Source organism: Apaloderma vittatum, unplaced genomic scaffold, assembly GCF_000703405.1.
Source record: "Apaloderma vittatum isolate BGI_N311 unplaced genomic scaffold, ASM70340v1 scaffold8178, whole genome shotgun sequence".
Taxonomy (NCBI): Eukaryota; Metazoa; Chordata; class Aves; order Trogoniformes; family Trogonidae; genus Apaloderma; species Apaloderma vittatum.
Genome location: NW_009732347.1, coordinates 35,617 through 53,370, shown reverse-complemented (window position 1 = coordinate 53,370; position 17,754 = coordinate 35,617). Strand labels below are relative to the sequence as shown.

The 17,754-nt window shown below is 37.3% G+C and overlaps 1 protein-coding gene across 1 annotated transcript in view; it reads right to left on the bottom strand.

Moving 5' to 3' along the window:
• Positions 1 to 17,754, bottom strand: part of TTC7B (tetratricopeptide repeat domain 7B) — a gene marked incomplete at its 5' end in the record, with an annotated part of 83,524 nt that overhangs the window by 33,062 nt on the left and 32,708 nt on the right. Inside the window, 3 exons of the mRNA XM_009875491.1 lie at positions 2,994 to 3,134; positions 13,056 to 13,153; positions 17,308 to 17,424. Coding sequence (XP_009873793.1) covers positions 2,994 to 3,134; positions 13,056 to 13,153; positions 17,308 to 17,424 — 356 coding nt within the window. The remainder of the gene's footprint in view (positions 1 to 2,993; positions 3,135 to 13,055; positions 13,154 to 17,307; positions 17,425 to 17,754) is intronic.

The following is a 17,754-nucleotide window of genomic DNA, read 5'->3' as shown; positions in this document are numbered from 1 at the left end:
TGACTCTGTATATCCATAAAAGTAAGCATTTTTTACTCTTTTCCACATCATGTATATTAGTTTGGGTAAACATATTCCCCTAAGTTTTTCATGTATTAGAACTTTACTTAACTTTACCATATCTCTACAATTTAACAGGAAGAATAATTCTCAATTTGTGTATTTTAAGATTTAAAGCTCATTAAAGACTTTCCCTCCTACTCTCCATTAAGTGCACTTCACTTCCCCCCTACTGCACAACCATACAGGGAGTCAAACAGTTAAATGTGGTATGAGTCTCAAAAAGGAAGCAATTTCCCAATGGCAAATCTTCACTTTTATTTAAAGCACATGTGTTGTAAGGAAGGCGTTAAGTAATTTTATCACTGTTTCCTATGCAGTAACCCATATATACTGATGAAGAAACCTTCCAGAATATCTGCTTTGCATTGTGCTTCTGGAAGAAAACTTTATTCTGAATGTTCCTACACTAAAGAGTCTTTCTCAAGTGCATTTGGTGTGCCTGGCCAGATGTTGGTAGCAGGGGGGTCTGTAGGCACGGCTTCTGCAAGAAGCTGCTAGAAGCTGTGCTGGATGGTGCCAATGCCAGCCAGCTGCAAAGACGGACCCGCTGCTGGCCAAGGCTGAGCCTATCAGTGATGACAGGATAGAATGCCTCTGTGAAAACATATGTAAGAAGTAGGGGACAATAAAACCCAAACAACTGTGCCACACAACAACTGGCAGAGAGAGGAGGGAGAATATGTGAAGACACCAAGGTCAGCGAAGAAGCAGGGGGAGGATGTGCTCCAGGCACTGGAGCAGAGATTCCCCGGCAGCCCATGGAGGTGACGGGGTGTAGATGTCCACCTGTGGCCTGTGGAGGATGCCACGCTGGAGCGGGGGGATGCCTGAAGGGGGCTGTGACCCCGTGGGAAGCCCATGCTGAAGCAGGTTGGCTGACAGGGCTTTTGTGACGCTGCAGGGGGCTTGTGCTGGAGCAGTTTCCCCTGAAGGACTGTGCCCCATGAAGAGAGACTCACATGGGGTCAGTTTGTCAAGAACTGTCTCTTGTGAGATGACTCATGTTGGAGAAAATGCGTGAAGAACGGTCTCCCGTGAGAGGGACCCCACAACGACCCAGGCAAAGAGTGAGGAGCCCTCCCCCAGAGGAAGGAGAGGGGTGGAGACAACATCTGATGAACTGACCACAACCCCCATTCCCTGTCCCCCTGTGCCGCTTGGTGGGAGAAGGTGGATAAAATGGGAGCGATATTAAGCCCAGGAAGAACGGAAGGGTGGGGGGAAAGTCAAACCACTACATCAAGGCTCAGGGCGTTTACTGTAAGCAGGGCAAGTATCTGAATAAGAGGATACCTAAACACTCTGAAATGCAGCATGAATAATCAAGAGAAGTGTCAAGAACAGGATCACTCCGAAGTAGACTTCAGGTTGCTGCCTTCTCTGAAGGCAGACAGCAGCTCTTCTTCATCTCTTGTTTTGTTCTTTGGTTCTTTTTTTTTTTTTTTTTGTTGCTCCCTATACACAAAGAATCTCTCCTACTTTCCACCTGTGCTTCCTCTTGCTGGGAATCAAAAATATGGTCTACAGACCACACTTACTGTAACAGATATTTTTAAGAGTGGAAAGTAGACTGTGCAGCAGACTGCCCCAGCAGACCACCGTGTATGCAAACCTGACTAAGTTGTGAACTGAAAAGGAGTCAGCAAAGAGTGTCCAGGCCCCTCCTTCGTGGGCAAAACATTGGCAGTCACTTGCACGGACTGGATAAGCAGCAATAGGATGTGACCAATAAAAACTGAAAACTAGAAAATAAGCAGTGGAACAAGCTGTCACAAAAGGTTAAGAAATTATCAGCATTATAGATGCTAATAGTTATTGTAAATATGATGGCTTATAAATATTTAAAATCAATGATGTCATGATGCAAGTTAGGTGACTACACTATGACCTGAAAGACTTTGCTTTTTTCTAATCTGTGATGCTTTCAAGGAGTCCTTCCAGCCCCAATACGAGATCACTATTATTAATCACTATCATTGCTCTTTCTTTCCAATCTTCTGGGCTTTTTCCCTAAAACACTAATCAATAACTCAGAGCCACTGCCCTGTAATGACTTTTGCACAACAAAATTGTTAACACAAAATAGGTAAATTAAAATGCTAACAAATACAGCATTGTTTTGTTGAATGTAAACACGAAGAAAAAAAAAATGACTGAAAACCACTCAAACCTAAACGCAAACCAAAGCAGAACAATTGCTGACTGATTTCTAAACTACACCTTTCTGATCTAAGTATCAATAAAAACAATTGCACGGTACACATATTTAACCGTGTAAAAACACACTGGATCGTTATTTTCTGGTTATTTTATACAGCAGTCACTTGTGATACTGCATTTAGCTTGAGGCTTGAAGCAGTATAACAATACTAAATCCATGCAAGATGACTCCACATTTAGAAAAATAATCCTGAGTCTTTCACGTTAATGAAGCTAGAAGGAAGAGAATAGTATGAGAACTCACTACCACAGCTGCAAGTGACAGGTTGCTCAACAGTACTATTAACCTTTTTTCCACATATGCAGAGATTTTCAATGATAAAGCTTTTCTAGTTGCAGGAACTTGCTTCAGTAATTTTACAAACATCTTTTTCCAACCAAAAGAATTAGGTCATATAAATTTCCAAATACTACTTCAGAAACTAAATTCTTCATGAGTAAGGGAGTGTTGCCTTTGCTCTATAGAACATATGATCTCGCTGTTAACAGGTGCATTATAGAACTACTGCCTCTTACATAAATGATCTTACACTCGAGGAACTCTAACGTGCCTTTTATTTCTTGACTTGCTTCAGTGCCACACACACCCCTGGCAAAAGTTTGATTTGTTAAGGGATAAAAGATTCTGAATGAAACCAGTAAATTTTTGCAAGTCCTTAGGCTAGCAAGAAAAACGACAGTAAAGAAGAAGAGTTTTACTTTAACAGTACCTGCATGAAGCCATATCTGAGCCAGAGTCATCCAAGGATGCAAGGGACCTTGTTTAGGGGCACTGCTTTGCAGAGATGAAGCAACCTCAGACAGTGCTTGCTCCACTCTGGAAGCTGCTATTGATGTGGCATGGACTGAACCTGTAGAAGTAACAAAAACAATTAACATCACAGAAAAAAAAACATAACAGGGCTGCACAAAACCTTTAATCATAACCCTTTTCATAAGTGCTTTTACTCCAAACTCCTCAAGATTTAATTTACACGTACAATTTCAGAGAAGTTTTTCAAATGTCAGGTTAATTTTCCTTGTTAAGAAAGCTTCTGAATGGTCTGAAAGACTATATAAAATACATAGTGAACACTGGCAACTATATCTGACAGATTTTTTGGTTGCTACTATGAATACTCCCTGTTAAACTCAACACCTCTTTTCTGACAATGTATGATCCAAAAGAAGGTTTGTGATGGTATCCTACACTGTAATCTTCAGGTTGCTGCATGCACTTTGATGTTAGTAATTGCTACATCTTGCCATAAAGTGCAATTAGTAGACTATTTTAAGACTAATAACAGTACAAAAAGAGAGAACTAAAATATACAGGATGATCACAACACACTCCACCACAAATACACAACTGAACACTGAATGTAAATCTCAGCTAACCAAGAAGACTGCGTGAAAATCCCTTGTGGCACAAAAGTCCCTTACATAAAGGACATTCCCAAAGTCTACAGTGTAGAGGATTCTCGTAAAATGAAGCGTTTACAAGTGATATTAGAATTTCACTGGCAAATACTACCTTTTTCAAAGTACCAAAACTAAAAAAGCTTCTATGACTAGGGAATATCTAACAGCAACTGTACTTCAGATAGCCAGTTACTGACAGCATATTTAGTAATGATTTTTTTTTTTTTTAAATCAAGACAATGAGTATTTTAAGCTACGCTCCTTCTTGTCATCTAAGCTTCAGTCTATCTGTAGTTGTTTTATAACTACAAATTACAAAATCTCAGACTGACTAGGCCTGATTAATAATAATGGAAGTGAATTATTCCAAGCTGGACCAAATGAGAGCTCTTCTAAGCCCACTGGCATATCTGCTACAGTCAACAATGGCAGGTACCCCAAAAGAAAGTATTTAATCCTGTACAGGTTGAACTGCACCCCACAATCGCATCCTCATCACTAGCACTTAAGAAATAAACTAAACGTTCACTCTCAGTATCAAAAATTTTCTAAAAATTTTAACAAGAGATTTGCCACATAAAACATTCTTAAGGGTGACAAGATAAATGAGCAAACGATAAAACCAGAAGAAATTCCTAGTACATGAATCAGTTGGAAGAGGAATCAGTTGGAAGAGAAGTTTGTCTGAAAGTGTGCATTGTATTTCCCTTAACTGACAGAAACGAGAGAAAAGCAGCACAGGACATATTTAGTGTTTCATGTGTCTTTACGAACTGCCCTGAAGATCTGACACACTACCTGGCTGTGGAGTTTGCTTTCCTTTACTGGCTGGTGAAACAGCTCAGGCTCCAGCCAGAAGAATTGAACAGTCCTTGTATCCTTTATCACACTATTGCATCTTTTCTATCACTTTCTGTAAAATTATAATTATTTTTTTAATGACAGTAGTCTTTTGATATTGTTGAATGAGGCACCTTTCAGGTACACTCCACTTGTGCTGATAGCTCTAACCCATGAACCTCTAAATACCTCTTTTGTATTGCCACAATTAGCTGTCATCCAACTCATTTTGGGCACCTTCTGCTGAAATACAAGTAGTAAGCTTTCATTTTGCAGACAACTAAAAATACTATAAACATGTTTTAAAGATCCTGCGTCCTACCAGGCTTCTTCTGACCTTCCTTCAAATTTTATTCAACTCTTTTCTTAATATAACTAACATATCTGAACTATTTGTCAGAGGTCCTCAGATTAAGATCTTCATAGTCGCTTTACAATTCTAAAATGCAGAGGAATATCACCTACAACTGGTGCACATACACAGTGGTTTGTGAGAAATTGAGGGTAAAGAGTGGATCTTAAAGTCTGCTCGAGGCCTCACAGATCCTATGTAGCCAGTTACTCATTTGGTAGCTCCATGTTGGTTTTGTCATAATCTCTCTTCCCAGCCTTATCTGTACTTTAATTCCTTTGGTCTGTGTTCAGGACCCTCGACCAAACACAAACATATCTTTAGTTTCAGTATTAAAATTAACTCAATTCTAGCTTCCTTCAAATGCTCCGATACATTAGCAGTAGTTTCTGGTTTAAAATTTTACTGTGTCTTTCATGCAGACAAATATTCTTGCTCTTCCCAGACAACTTCTAGACTTGCTGTTATGAGTATGACACTTAAAAATCAAGAAAAAATTCCATCAAAATACCAAAGCAAAGGGTGTTTATTTTGAATTATAAAAATATGAGGTCTGGAAAAGTAACATCACCAAAATGGATTCTGGCTACTCACTTTCATTTATTTAGTTTTGTTCTGAAGCTTGTTTATACTAGAAAGGCCTACTGTGAAACAGAGACTGTTTTTGCAAGACCTAGAATTCGCTACTTAAATTACTTATTGATTAACATATGGAATCACAATTACAGTGCATAGTGCAAAGTATGACAGAAGGTGTTAATCATAACAAAATGTTTCCAAACCAAAAAGCTATAAGCTCCCACTCAAACTTCCTATAATGACATTTGTCCAGAATTTAGAGTTTCTACTCACTGCACTAACATAGCATCTGCAACAACCGGGGTTATGTCCATGTTTCAATTCAATCTCACATAGAAAACCTACCAACAGCCTTGTACAAACACAATTTCACCAAGAATCATAGAATCACAGAATTGTTTGGGTAGGAAGGGACCTCAAAGATCATTTACTTCCAACCCTCTGCCATGGGCAGGGCCACCTCCCACTAGCCCAGATTGCTCAAAGCCCCATCCAACCAGGCCTGAACACTTCCAGGGAGGGGCTTCCACAGCTTCTCCGGGCAACCTCTTCCAGTGTCTCACAATGCCCAGAGTAAAGAATTTCTTCCTAATATCTAACCTAAATCTACCCTCTTTCACTTTTTTTATCTCACAGAAACTTTTCCTTTCCAAGTCACAACTACAGTTCAACTTCTGTGAACAACAAAATGCTTAATTTCTTCTCTTCAGGCTTTTCATAAGTTAATTATTACAGGAGAGTCTACATGAAACCCATCATTTATAAGTCACCTTATGTAAATAAGTATGCTATGACTCCTTTAGTTCTTTTCTTGGTCATTTCCCTATAAATTCTTCACAATATAGCCTAATGAATATGAACTACGACACAGATAGACTCTATCTATGCTTAGTTCACATGCAGGCTTGGAGAAAAACAAAATCACTTTGCTATATACATCAAATCTTCCTTCTGAAAATAAGTAAAAGAATGGACTGTCATCCTTCATGAAACATGTTCCTATCAAGCGACAACAGGATTTCTTTTTAACTATAGTAGACAATATTGCTAAACAGTTTTACATTCATCAGGTTTTCAGTGTTTCAACATTCACATAAAGAAAAAAATGCTTTAACTGCAATGCTCATGCAGGAGAAAATAGGAAAAAAGCCATGACTTTCAACTTCACATGCAGACAAAGCTGGAAGTAAGAATATTAGTGATGTGACACTTGGGAGAATTCTGTGCTAAAAAAAGCAATCACATAAAAGAAAGAGGCAGTACCTCCTGCAGGACTGACACATCATTGAAAAGATGCATTTGATATGGTACAGCGGCAGGTCTAGCCAAAACTAACAAATTTTCCCATAAAATTCATGAAGTGTCTGAGACACCTTTCACAACCACCCATTACAAAGCTAGCTTATCTTTTGGTACAAAGTCATGTATACAGATATTGGTAGTCAGGTATGGAGAGCATCATTCATAGAACATCCCTTCAGCCCTCTGAAGAAAGATTTTTCCGTGCTTAGTCACTGTCAGTCATCCTGTTTTATGTATCTCCTTACTTTTCTCTCCTCCATCAAACTGGTCTCCTGCACTACCTCATAAAAATCTATGAAAAAGTAAAGCAATCAATGAAAAAAAAAATCCCCAAATTTACTATTCAAGGCTAAACACATAGCTTTATAATGTAACTGGTTATAGAAAAAAACCACATTATTTCACTTCCTGGTTAAAGTAGAAGTCATTTTTATTGATCTAAATTCTTCATTCTCTCTTACTTAGCTTGTTTTCATCATTTCATTATTTTAAAGTGCACTCCTAAGAGATTTATTCCACAAGTAGAATTTGTACCACAAGAGAAAGTAGTAGTTTATTATGAATCATGACAGTAGTTGCAATGTTGCATTCTGGCCCAACGTACTCCTTAGGAACAGCAGTGGCATAAAATCCTCTCCAGCACAACATACTGGCAGCTGGCCATTATGTTATACAAGACCTTCCTAATATATCTTTATTTGCAGTCCTCTAGAAATGAATACTGCCTCTTTAATTATTAAATGCAAGTGTTAGTTGAGCGCATTCAGATCTTGTAAGATTACAGCCCTTGGGGTGACTGAATGGGCAAAGAGCATCAGCCTTGCTTTACACATTATCAAACTGCCACTACCAATGGACAAAATATGTACGCTTTGTGGTAAAGGAAAAGGTGATTTAAGTCCTTAAATTAATAGAACTGCACAGAGAATACTACTTACAAACTGAAAAAAGGGAGTAAAACCCATGAAAGTAAGCATCTGATGGATTGCCTTCAAACAGATCAAACCACAAATTAAAAACCAAAATAAGAAGGAGAAAAAAAATTATATAAACCCCCAAAACTCCGAGAAAGCCAGAGGATTTCTGATAATCTTCAAACTGTAAATCAGGCTTACAGGGTTTCAAAAGATAAAAAAAAAAAAGGAAGATTACTGTTTACAGTTAGTATTTTCATAAAGCCTTTGCTATAACTTTAAATTTGTGTTCCTGTTGAACAGAAGTTGGAAATCAAGTCATCATAGAATGGCCTAGGTTGGAAGGGACCTTAGAGATCATTTAATCCAACCTCCCTGTCATGGGCAGAGATGTCACCTCTCGACTAGACCAGGCAACACATGGAGACTGAGTGGGAATCAAACCCGCGACCTCGGTGTTGTCATTGTCGTCAGCACTGCACTCAATCCACTGGGCTAACCGTCCCTGAGCTAAAAGAGTCATGTTATTTCATAGAATGGCCTAGGCTGGAAGGGACCTTAGAGATCATCTAGTCCAACCTCCCTGTCACGGGCAGGGACACCTCTCGACTAGACCAGACAACACATGGGGACCAAGCGGGAATCGAACCCATGATCTCGGTGTTGTCATTGTTATCAATAAGAAAAAGTGCGTTTTGCTTCTTTCACTAGAGAGAAGACTGAACTGAACAAGATATAGAACATGACACTTTCAGCCCTGGTAACTACACTAATATGCTATAAGCATCCAGACAAACCTACACTTACTCAAAGACAGGCAACTTTAATTTTCATTAATTATTTACACTATACAAAGAACTCTAATATCTGGGCTTTTTTCATGGTTCCATTACTTCTCATGCATACAGTGGGAGCTCCTTTCCCTGAGGATACAGTGGCTTAAAAATGGAAAACCTGTGCTTTACGTAATGGAATGAGCTGGTGTTTTCAAAACTTCAGTCTTATGTCAGCTATTTTAACATGTGAATTTTGCTAATACTCAAAGATCTATTTCTGACATTTTGTTATGAATTAATATCTGTAATATGGTAACAGTTAATGGCTAGGTGTCAAAAATTAATTTCTTAAGACTCCGTTATAGCAAATGTGGTGACAAAACCAGTGCTATGCATGAAAGTATGGGTGAAGGACAATTTAGGAGAAATGGAGTTAAAAAGAAATGGCTGGAAAACTATGTTGATTTTATCCTGCCCCCTGAACTACTCTGGCAGCATTACCCTACAGTTTGAATTCAAACAACATGGGGATTGATCTTACAGCATGTTTAAATTGGCATCGTTTCAATGGATAGAATGGCTCTTGATTTCAAATAGCATAATGCCGATTTTCACTGCTCTAATACCTCGGAATCACTCCAACACAGCCTACCTGCAATATGAAAATACACACTGATGTTTAGGCAATTTCTTCCCTCATGTGAATTTTCAGGGAAGGTTTTGGATGCAATTAGCTAGAGGCTTTCTGAAATGAAGCCATTTAAAAATCGTACAATTAAGAAGGAAATTCTGTGGAAAAGGACAGGCTTGCTAGGCAAAAGATGCCAGCAATGGAAATAATTCACAGCAGTAAATATTACAAAGCAGTCTTGGCCTATCATGTCTTTTATGAAACACCTATCATTTTCTGCAACAGTTGTGGGAACACAATAGTACGTCTGTAACTTCACCTCTTTGAGGATTAATAGAACAGCCTATTCTGATGAAACTCTTAAAACCCATTCAGTATTAAATGAAGAGCAGCTGAACGGCTAGATTGCACTGACGGTCTTGTAACACACACTGTTTAAACATAGTTTATCAGTTATGAAGATTATCAGAAATATAGCACAAACTAATACGCCATCAGGAATAGAAAGCCAGTTTACAGTGAGAAGGTGAACAGGGCTCAGGAACTTGGTCACAGGGTGGAGAGGCTGCATGGGGCCAGACAAAGATATCTGGTTTAGGATGAGGATGAGGAAGATGAGAAGATACAAACAGCTGGAGAGGAGACTCTGTTCTTGAGAGAGAAGATGAGGAAGTATCAGAGGCTAAAAAAGCGAAACAAAGAGATGGTAAGGGTGTGGGGGGTAGAAAAGAAAAAAGATCCAACAAGGTTTAATGGACTCATGGATGCAAAAAAATGCAAAGCATTTATTTCCCCATTCAGTAAGATGGAAATGGCTTCTACATAAAATAAATAGCACTTATGAAAGCAACATAAAAAAACCACTCTGTACTCACATATACTCCCCTTTCACACTAAAGCAGATTAAAAAGAACAATTTGTAAAGCTATTTTCCCTATGTTCTAATGTTCACATTTAAGGGAAAATAGAGACCAAAGTTTAAAACTCAGCTACTATTGTTTCTTCCTATGATAAACCTGGTGGACTGCAACCAATTAAACAAGAAATTAAATAATCTGTTTTTACAAAGATTGAGTGCAACTTACCTTAACCAAAACAGCCACCTGAGTCTCAAGTGATTTGCACATTCATATCTATCTATGGATATGAAATGTGCTTGTCTCTCTGTGAGATTCTACTTCAGCGACTGATAAAAGAAAACTTTTTTTTCCTCCATATTTATTTCCTTTAATAATATATACAAATATGGGTGCATGCCACTCATGACAAACCAGATGAATTAGAGGGCAAATCAGAGTTATTGATCAGGGCATTAGAATTAAGAGTCTAGCCTTGTAAGAAATCCATGATACACTTTTTTGATACTTCAAGGTTACACAAAATTAAAGTTGAATCATTTAATAACTTATGAAGGAACTCTATATAAAACTGCTTTCTAAGACCTTTATTTTTCCCAATTTTAACTTCTGCTTCATTAATACATCTAAGAAGAAGAATATTTTATACCCATTACAGTTAGATAAATTCTTTTAAAAGGATTCTTAAATTCAAATTGCAAGTACATAAGACTTCAGATTTGAATTTTAGTTCTCGTTTCATGGTACTCAGATTGGCTAGTCAGGAAAATGGGGTCATCATCACAGGTGGCAAGCAAAGCTAGGAAGGGGAAAATTTCCAAATATTCATGTATATACACACACATACAATGATAGCATTGTATATAAAGCAGAGGGGAACAAACGTTTCTTTCCTAATAAGATTTTCTGCAATATCTTTCTTGCATACCCTTATTCTAACATTTGTTTATTTACTTGAATGTCAAATTCCTTCTGCATTTCCAAACACTGGGGATCCACAGAATTTGCACGTGAGCTCTTTCAGCCTATGAAGGTGCAAATGCATCTTGACCATGTATTGTTTCTGCAATTTGCCCTTTGTGAACAAGTATTTTTTTGACAGACTGCTTAAAAGTTTTCTCATTCAAATACAATGACAAGCTCAATCTCTTTTATTCTTATAGTACCATAACCCTTTAATTTCAAAACTTGGACATGAAGCTTTTATATGTACACTTCTGTATAGACACAGAAGATAACAAAATCTGGGTCCTTAACAGAATTCAAGTATTGGTATTACAACAAAGCTGCCTCTGCTAAAATTAACAATTAAAAAAGAACCAAACCCAACCCAAAACCCAAACCCAACATCCCAAAGCAACAGAAAAGAGAGACTCCCCAACCCATCCTCCAGAATTACCTTTTATAAGAAAAATAATAAAAAGGGGCCCCATCCTCCCTGACAGTAGAGATAAGCTCTAACCAGATAGCTGAGATTTAGAAAAACAAGACAAATTGGAATTTCTAGAAAAATCAGAACTTCTGTATAGATCCTGTTTTCCAATTAAGATATTGGCTGCAGGATTTGAATCTAGGGCAAGCTTCTTGAAAAGCTCACTGTTTTGGACGAGATCTTTACTTAAAAGCATTGAGAAATAGGCAGTCTTTAAAATGCACCAATTCATTATGCTCTCAAGCATGGCAGATATAAATAGGACACCCCAAAGTGTAGATCAAGAGCTTTGTGTCCCATGGGGGAAAAACAAACAAATCCCCACAGCTAACCACAGAAAAACTCCCACAACATCCTCCCAACAAGCACTTTTTGAAGGCATAAAATAAATAATCTCTATCTATGTCTATAATATATAGATATGTATGAAACCTTTATGTCCTTCAAATGAAACAATGAGCAAGACTAGAATACAGAATGGTCACTATAGAACAATACAATGTTACCTTCTATGTTTTAATTATACTAATACAGGGAGACAGAAAATTCCACATTAGGGGCAGCAAGCTAAATTATGCCATACTTCAGATAATATCATATTGCAGTTCTTCGAAATCAGGTGACCTGAGCTTCGTAATCAAAATTGTTTGCCACTATAGCAAGCATAGAACACTCATGATTTCAGAACTAAGTGAACATTCGATCCAACTTTCATTTTCAGAATTTAAATATCTAAACTCGATTTTGCTCTACTGCACAATTCTGATATTAAACAGAGAGATACATTACACATTCCAATGTATCTTAATTTATATGTCTGTGTATTCTAATTCATATGCTGGCAAACCTTCCAATAAGCTGTTTGTGTCCAGCTGTGATTAAGCAGAAATTCACATCTGAAAGGTGCCACGAAAATCCTGTTACAGTTTTGAGATAAAACTCAGGAAACAGAAAACTTTCAATATTTACAATGCCACAAAAATGCTGTAAAGGTTTTTTGGAACTAACATCATCATGGTAATTCCTACTGCAATTTTTACAGCATACCTGTTTTTTGGTTATATGACTTTTAATGCATATCAGTTTGCATTGTGATAAATTAATATATTAAAATAGGCAAATTACATATTGCAAACATTTACTGGCATGTAACAATCTTAGATTTTATGTAGTGCACCTGTGCACCACAGTTTTATATATATATAGATATCACAGTATCACAGCATATATTAGTTGTAATAAATTAAACTTACAAAGTCAAAGCTCTGTCTACAGTAAGCCAACCTACTACATAATTATATTTCAATATATATCAGAGATTTGAATGAACTTAATTAGCAATGATCTCTTCAGTTTTTTTGAAATTAAAAGTTTTCTGAAATTTTTCACCTTTTAAAAAGAAAGTATATGCAAATACCACATGGACAGGAAAACTTAAGAACTCTGGCAAACAGGCTAGTTTAGCAAACTAATGCCCTTGCATAAGAAAATACCACTAAGCTCAGCAAGATCCATATTACAGATATTTTAATCCACATAGAAAAAACATCTTACATTGCATAATTTCCACTTACATGACAACAATAAAAATATGATTTCATTTTGCAAAATAAAACTAAAAAACTAATGCAAAACTTAGCTACTGCTGGACCATTTTACTTACTTTATTGTTCAAACACAGTTCTTACCTGTTTCAGGATCACTGAAATCTGGTAATGTAATTGTGTTAAGCTGTCGTCTGTCAGCAATAGCTCTGTCTAACAGGCTGCTCCCACGTCCAGAATCACTGTAATGAAGTACAGAAGTTGTAAGCTATTAAAATATAAAATTGTATACAGAGATACAAGTTGCATGCTGCCCTCCTCCCACAAAGGTTCTTGCTATAAAAGTTCCTGCTATGAACAAATTTAGTACGAAGCACCACTAACCACTCATAATGCATTAAGCCAGTTGCATTAAAACAGAATTAAGCAGAGCAAAACTAAATCCATATTTACTTCGGCAATTTTGTTTTCATAATTAATCCAATCACAAAGGAAAATACACTTTTAATTTTATTCCTAGCTAACAGAATCCTTTACAGAAAGGATTTATTGCACCTTAAACTTTTATATAATATGAGGTGCAGATCTCAAAGGAAGCTGAGATGGCAGATATAAGTTTGAAAACCCACACCTCTCCCAGACGGAAAACTCAGAATATCTAATTTTAGGCAAAGATGTTACAAAGATGCCATAACTACATTTCATGTTAAAAAGGCGCCACTTTTACCTCCACAGTTTTAGGTTCTTTCAGCATTTTTTTAATATAAACACACATACATGTTAACTGCCTAATGTTGAATTTGATCCTAATAGTGCAGTAGGAGCGTTCTGAACCCTTCCAACACCTCAGGAGCCTGAGCAGTAGCCGTGGTTTTCACTGATTGCTCCTGTGGACAAAAGCACTTCATTTCTACTGTAGTTGTAACTCGGTGTTTGTCAGTCAGCCTTCCTGTTGATATACTAGAAAACTATTTACTCCTAGGATTACTATTAAAAATTTGACAGAAGAACAGGGATTGAAGAACTAAGTGCTTCTTAAGATGAAGCGAGTATTGAGACACATGGACAGAAAAGTGTGAGGAGGCACATAGGGGCACTTCTTATGTAACATTATGTGGTTAATACAGTAAATTAATTTTTAGGATTGTAAGTCTGGTACTATTCACTATCAATATTTTTTTTAAAACCATATTTAATAAAAAAGCACCCCACAAACTCAAAAATAATTAAACTTTAAAGCTCAACTTAGTAGAATGCAAACTTTTGTCTGATTCTCACCCAAGAGACTTTAATCTGAACTACAAGACAGGAATTCAGTACATCTTTCCATTTGCCTTAATTTTAAAATCCTCCTCTTCTGAGTTTGAACTGACAGAAGAGCAAGAAGCAACTCTAAAGAGGGGCACACTTCAAAAATCAGTGAAACGACTTCCTCTCTTTGTAGAGCTGCTACTGAAACAGCATCAGTAAAATTCTGCATTGCCCTAATAGTACTGCGTGATGATTTCCTTACAAAATGATGCCGTTATAGGAATTCACAGGAAACAGAAGGCAGCTTTCTGGGACACACGCTACCTTCTACAGCTGTTACATCAGTTGGTGCATATTTTCTGGTAACTGCTGCATTAATTACTTCCTCAATCCACAAGCAATGACATGACAAATGTTGATGACAACGAGAGAGCCAGGCTTAATGTCAGTATCGTCTAAGCACAGCACTGGCATTGTGGTTTGCTCTGTTTTCCTAATGCAAACTAAGAACTGGAAAAGAACTGAACTCCGTTCGAATGAACTTCAAGCATGATCTACATCCAAAGAGTGTGCAAAAACGTTTGATGAACTAAAAAGCAGTGGAAGTTCACCTGTTGACAAGCAGTGTAGGATAAACATTTAAACCTTGCAAGCCTTGCATGACAAAATAAGTTTTAAATTCATATTAATCATCTCAGGAGGAAAACACTTGTACACCAATTGAAGATGAAAGAAAACTGTTCTCAGTCAGCTGAACAAAGGTAAGGCACAGTGTTGCATTCAGCCCTTAAGTGTGATCTACCTAGCTATACATAATTTATTTTCATTAGTAAAAGACTATTGAGGACACTGAACCCAAGTTTACTCCACAAAATGTGATTAATTGCAAGAAGAAATATTTAACATAAAGCATATAAAAAAGTGAGTTCTTATCTCATTGGGAAGACAGTACATCAAAATTAGTTTTCCATTTAAATCATAATAGAAAAAAGATGTTTCGAATCTCCAAAAAGGATATTTAAATAATCTTTGAAAAACAACATTCTACAAAGGCTTCAAATTATTAAAAGGCCTTTTCTTATTGGTTTAAAGAACTACTAAAAACCTCTTCAATTATTTCCAGTGGGAGACATAATTTTCAATCAGTGCTCTTCTACAAAATGAAGTGTGTGTTAAAATTAGAGATTTTGGAAAATTCAACTTTTCACTACAATCCTGCATCATCATCACTACATGTGGAGTGCTGTTGGGTGAAACGAAGTTCCCAATCGCATTTCAGGTCTGAGTGATAATTTTTATCCCAGTCAGACAGATCTGGATCACCATAATACAACATGAAGGTATTCATCCCTTACATCTCACAAGGACCATCCAAAGAAAGGTTACAGCTTGATATCCATATTCACTGTTTGATACAACTCTCAGTGTGTGATTTGGCAAACCTGCCACCTTCCATCATAACACTTATCCACAACTCCTGTCCACTCTACTCCTAATTTGATTTTGATTTGTTACCATAAATCAGAACTTCAAGAAAAGCCTTAAATGTCAAGATAAAAAAATAAGCAGTAAAAACTATGAGATGCAAAGTAGTTCTCATTATTTTTTCCACTTAGATGTTCTTGAAGGAGAACAGTGACATGAGAGCTGGCAAACAGTTTTTTGAAGTTCACACAGCCAAGACTAAGTTTTCACAGTCACCGCTGATGTCTGAAGGAAGCATTACTTAACGTGTATTTAACATGGCACACTAGCTGTAAGCACAACAACTATAAAAAAGTATTGACAAGTCATAATTAGAGCCCTGATCTGTGTAAAGGACGTAAAAGCAGAATGGAAGGTGAAAAGTTCTGCTGGAGTACCTGCAAAGCCTCACTGAAATCAAGCTTACATAGAAATTTTAATCATTCTGCACAGCATAGCATTCTGACAATCCTCCTTAAACCCCTCTCCCTCCCATGCAAGTAGTCAACTAAAATGAACCACCATCCACTAAGGTAGAAGAGAAATTTTCTCCCTGGTCCCTGGCTGCTAGTTCAGCAACTTCAAATTGAAAATAATTCAGCCCAAACCTTGCTGGTTGCTGACGTACTTGCTTTGTGTAACTGCCAAGCCCTGCTCGCTGCTCCACAGCGCAGAATCAGACTCTCTCCACGCGCTGTGACTGACTCGGGTCCCTTCCTACGCGTTTCCTGCCAAACCCTCCAAACGTTCCTGCTCTCAACTGTTCATGAGCTTGCTAAGGACAGAAGCATTTTTCCCTCTTTGGCCATTAAGCCAGCTCCCTCAATTTTCTTAGAGATGCATGTGTTTACATAACTGGGATAAACAAAGTAAGAGTAAAAACCAAACAGATCATGTTGATCATACTGCTACACAGGTGTCTGACAGCATCTGGTACAAAGCTCTTCTGCTGCAGCATCTCTTCTCCAGAAACTATCAACCCTTCAAACAACCAGGTAGCAGCAAATTCTGCTTGTCCTCTTCCCCAGGTACTTGATAAACGGGTTGAATAGTACCAGCATGGACTTCTGCAAGGTGACCTTCCTGTTTATTTCACAGCTTATCTACATATATATGGCAAAGGACCTTCACAAAACATTTTGGAAACCCAAATAGGACTATAACAACTTATCCTAATACTTTGACTCTGAGGTACCTAAACAGGTTTGTAAGCTAGATCTCCTTTTAAAAAAAAAAAAAAAAATCCATGCAGACTCTGCAAGCACATCGTATTTATGCATCTGACTTCTGATGTTTCTGTAGTCTTAATTAATGTCTAGCCCTCCTTCATTTTATTTAGCAAAAGTCCTTGAATTACATTTCCATCACAGTAATTTCTCCACTAGCCAATATAAAAAAGCTCTATAATTCTGACCAGGGTAAAAATCAAGATGATACCAGTGCATTCAGCCCCATGAAGGAGGATGGCACAGTTACCCTCTCTCTGTTATCAGCCCTCAGTTTATGAGCTTCATAGAAGTAGTTTCTGCATTTCCATCAACTGGCATCTTTGCACTTCAGTCTCTAGAGTCCCAAAGATTAGGCTGTTCATATGAAACACCAGACTAGGTAAAAGGAGAACTGCCGATCTGAAAGGTACTGAGCAAGGTATCGAGCAGCCTAGAATTCTACAGCATCTTACCTTGGGTTAGTGAGATTGTAGCAGGATTTCCAAATCTGCAGCATGTGTTTACAGGTCAGGAGTGCTTCATCTGGGCCTCTGCACAGGGACTCCAATTTGACTTTTGTAAACAGTAGTCTAGTGAAAAGGGAAACAAAAAAGAGAAAGAAAAGAGATTCTAATTCAAGCAAAACATTTTTTACAGATAGTCGACGTCACACCAAACTAGAGAAAACATAACTTCAAAGACAGTGTTAATTTAAATAATTGTTTCATGAAGCAATTACAATGAAGTAAAATATCTGACATCATCAAATTAACTGCTTTTTACAAGACGGTCTTTTCAACAAGAGAGAAACAACAGTTGACAGCATTTTTAACATTTTTTTAGGAGTTAAGGAAGACAATATAACTTAACGAAATTGGAAAAAACTCTAAAACCAGTCCTTCATATGCTGAAAAGAAACA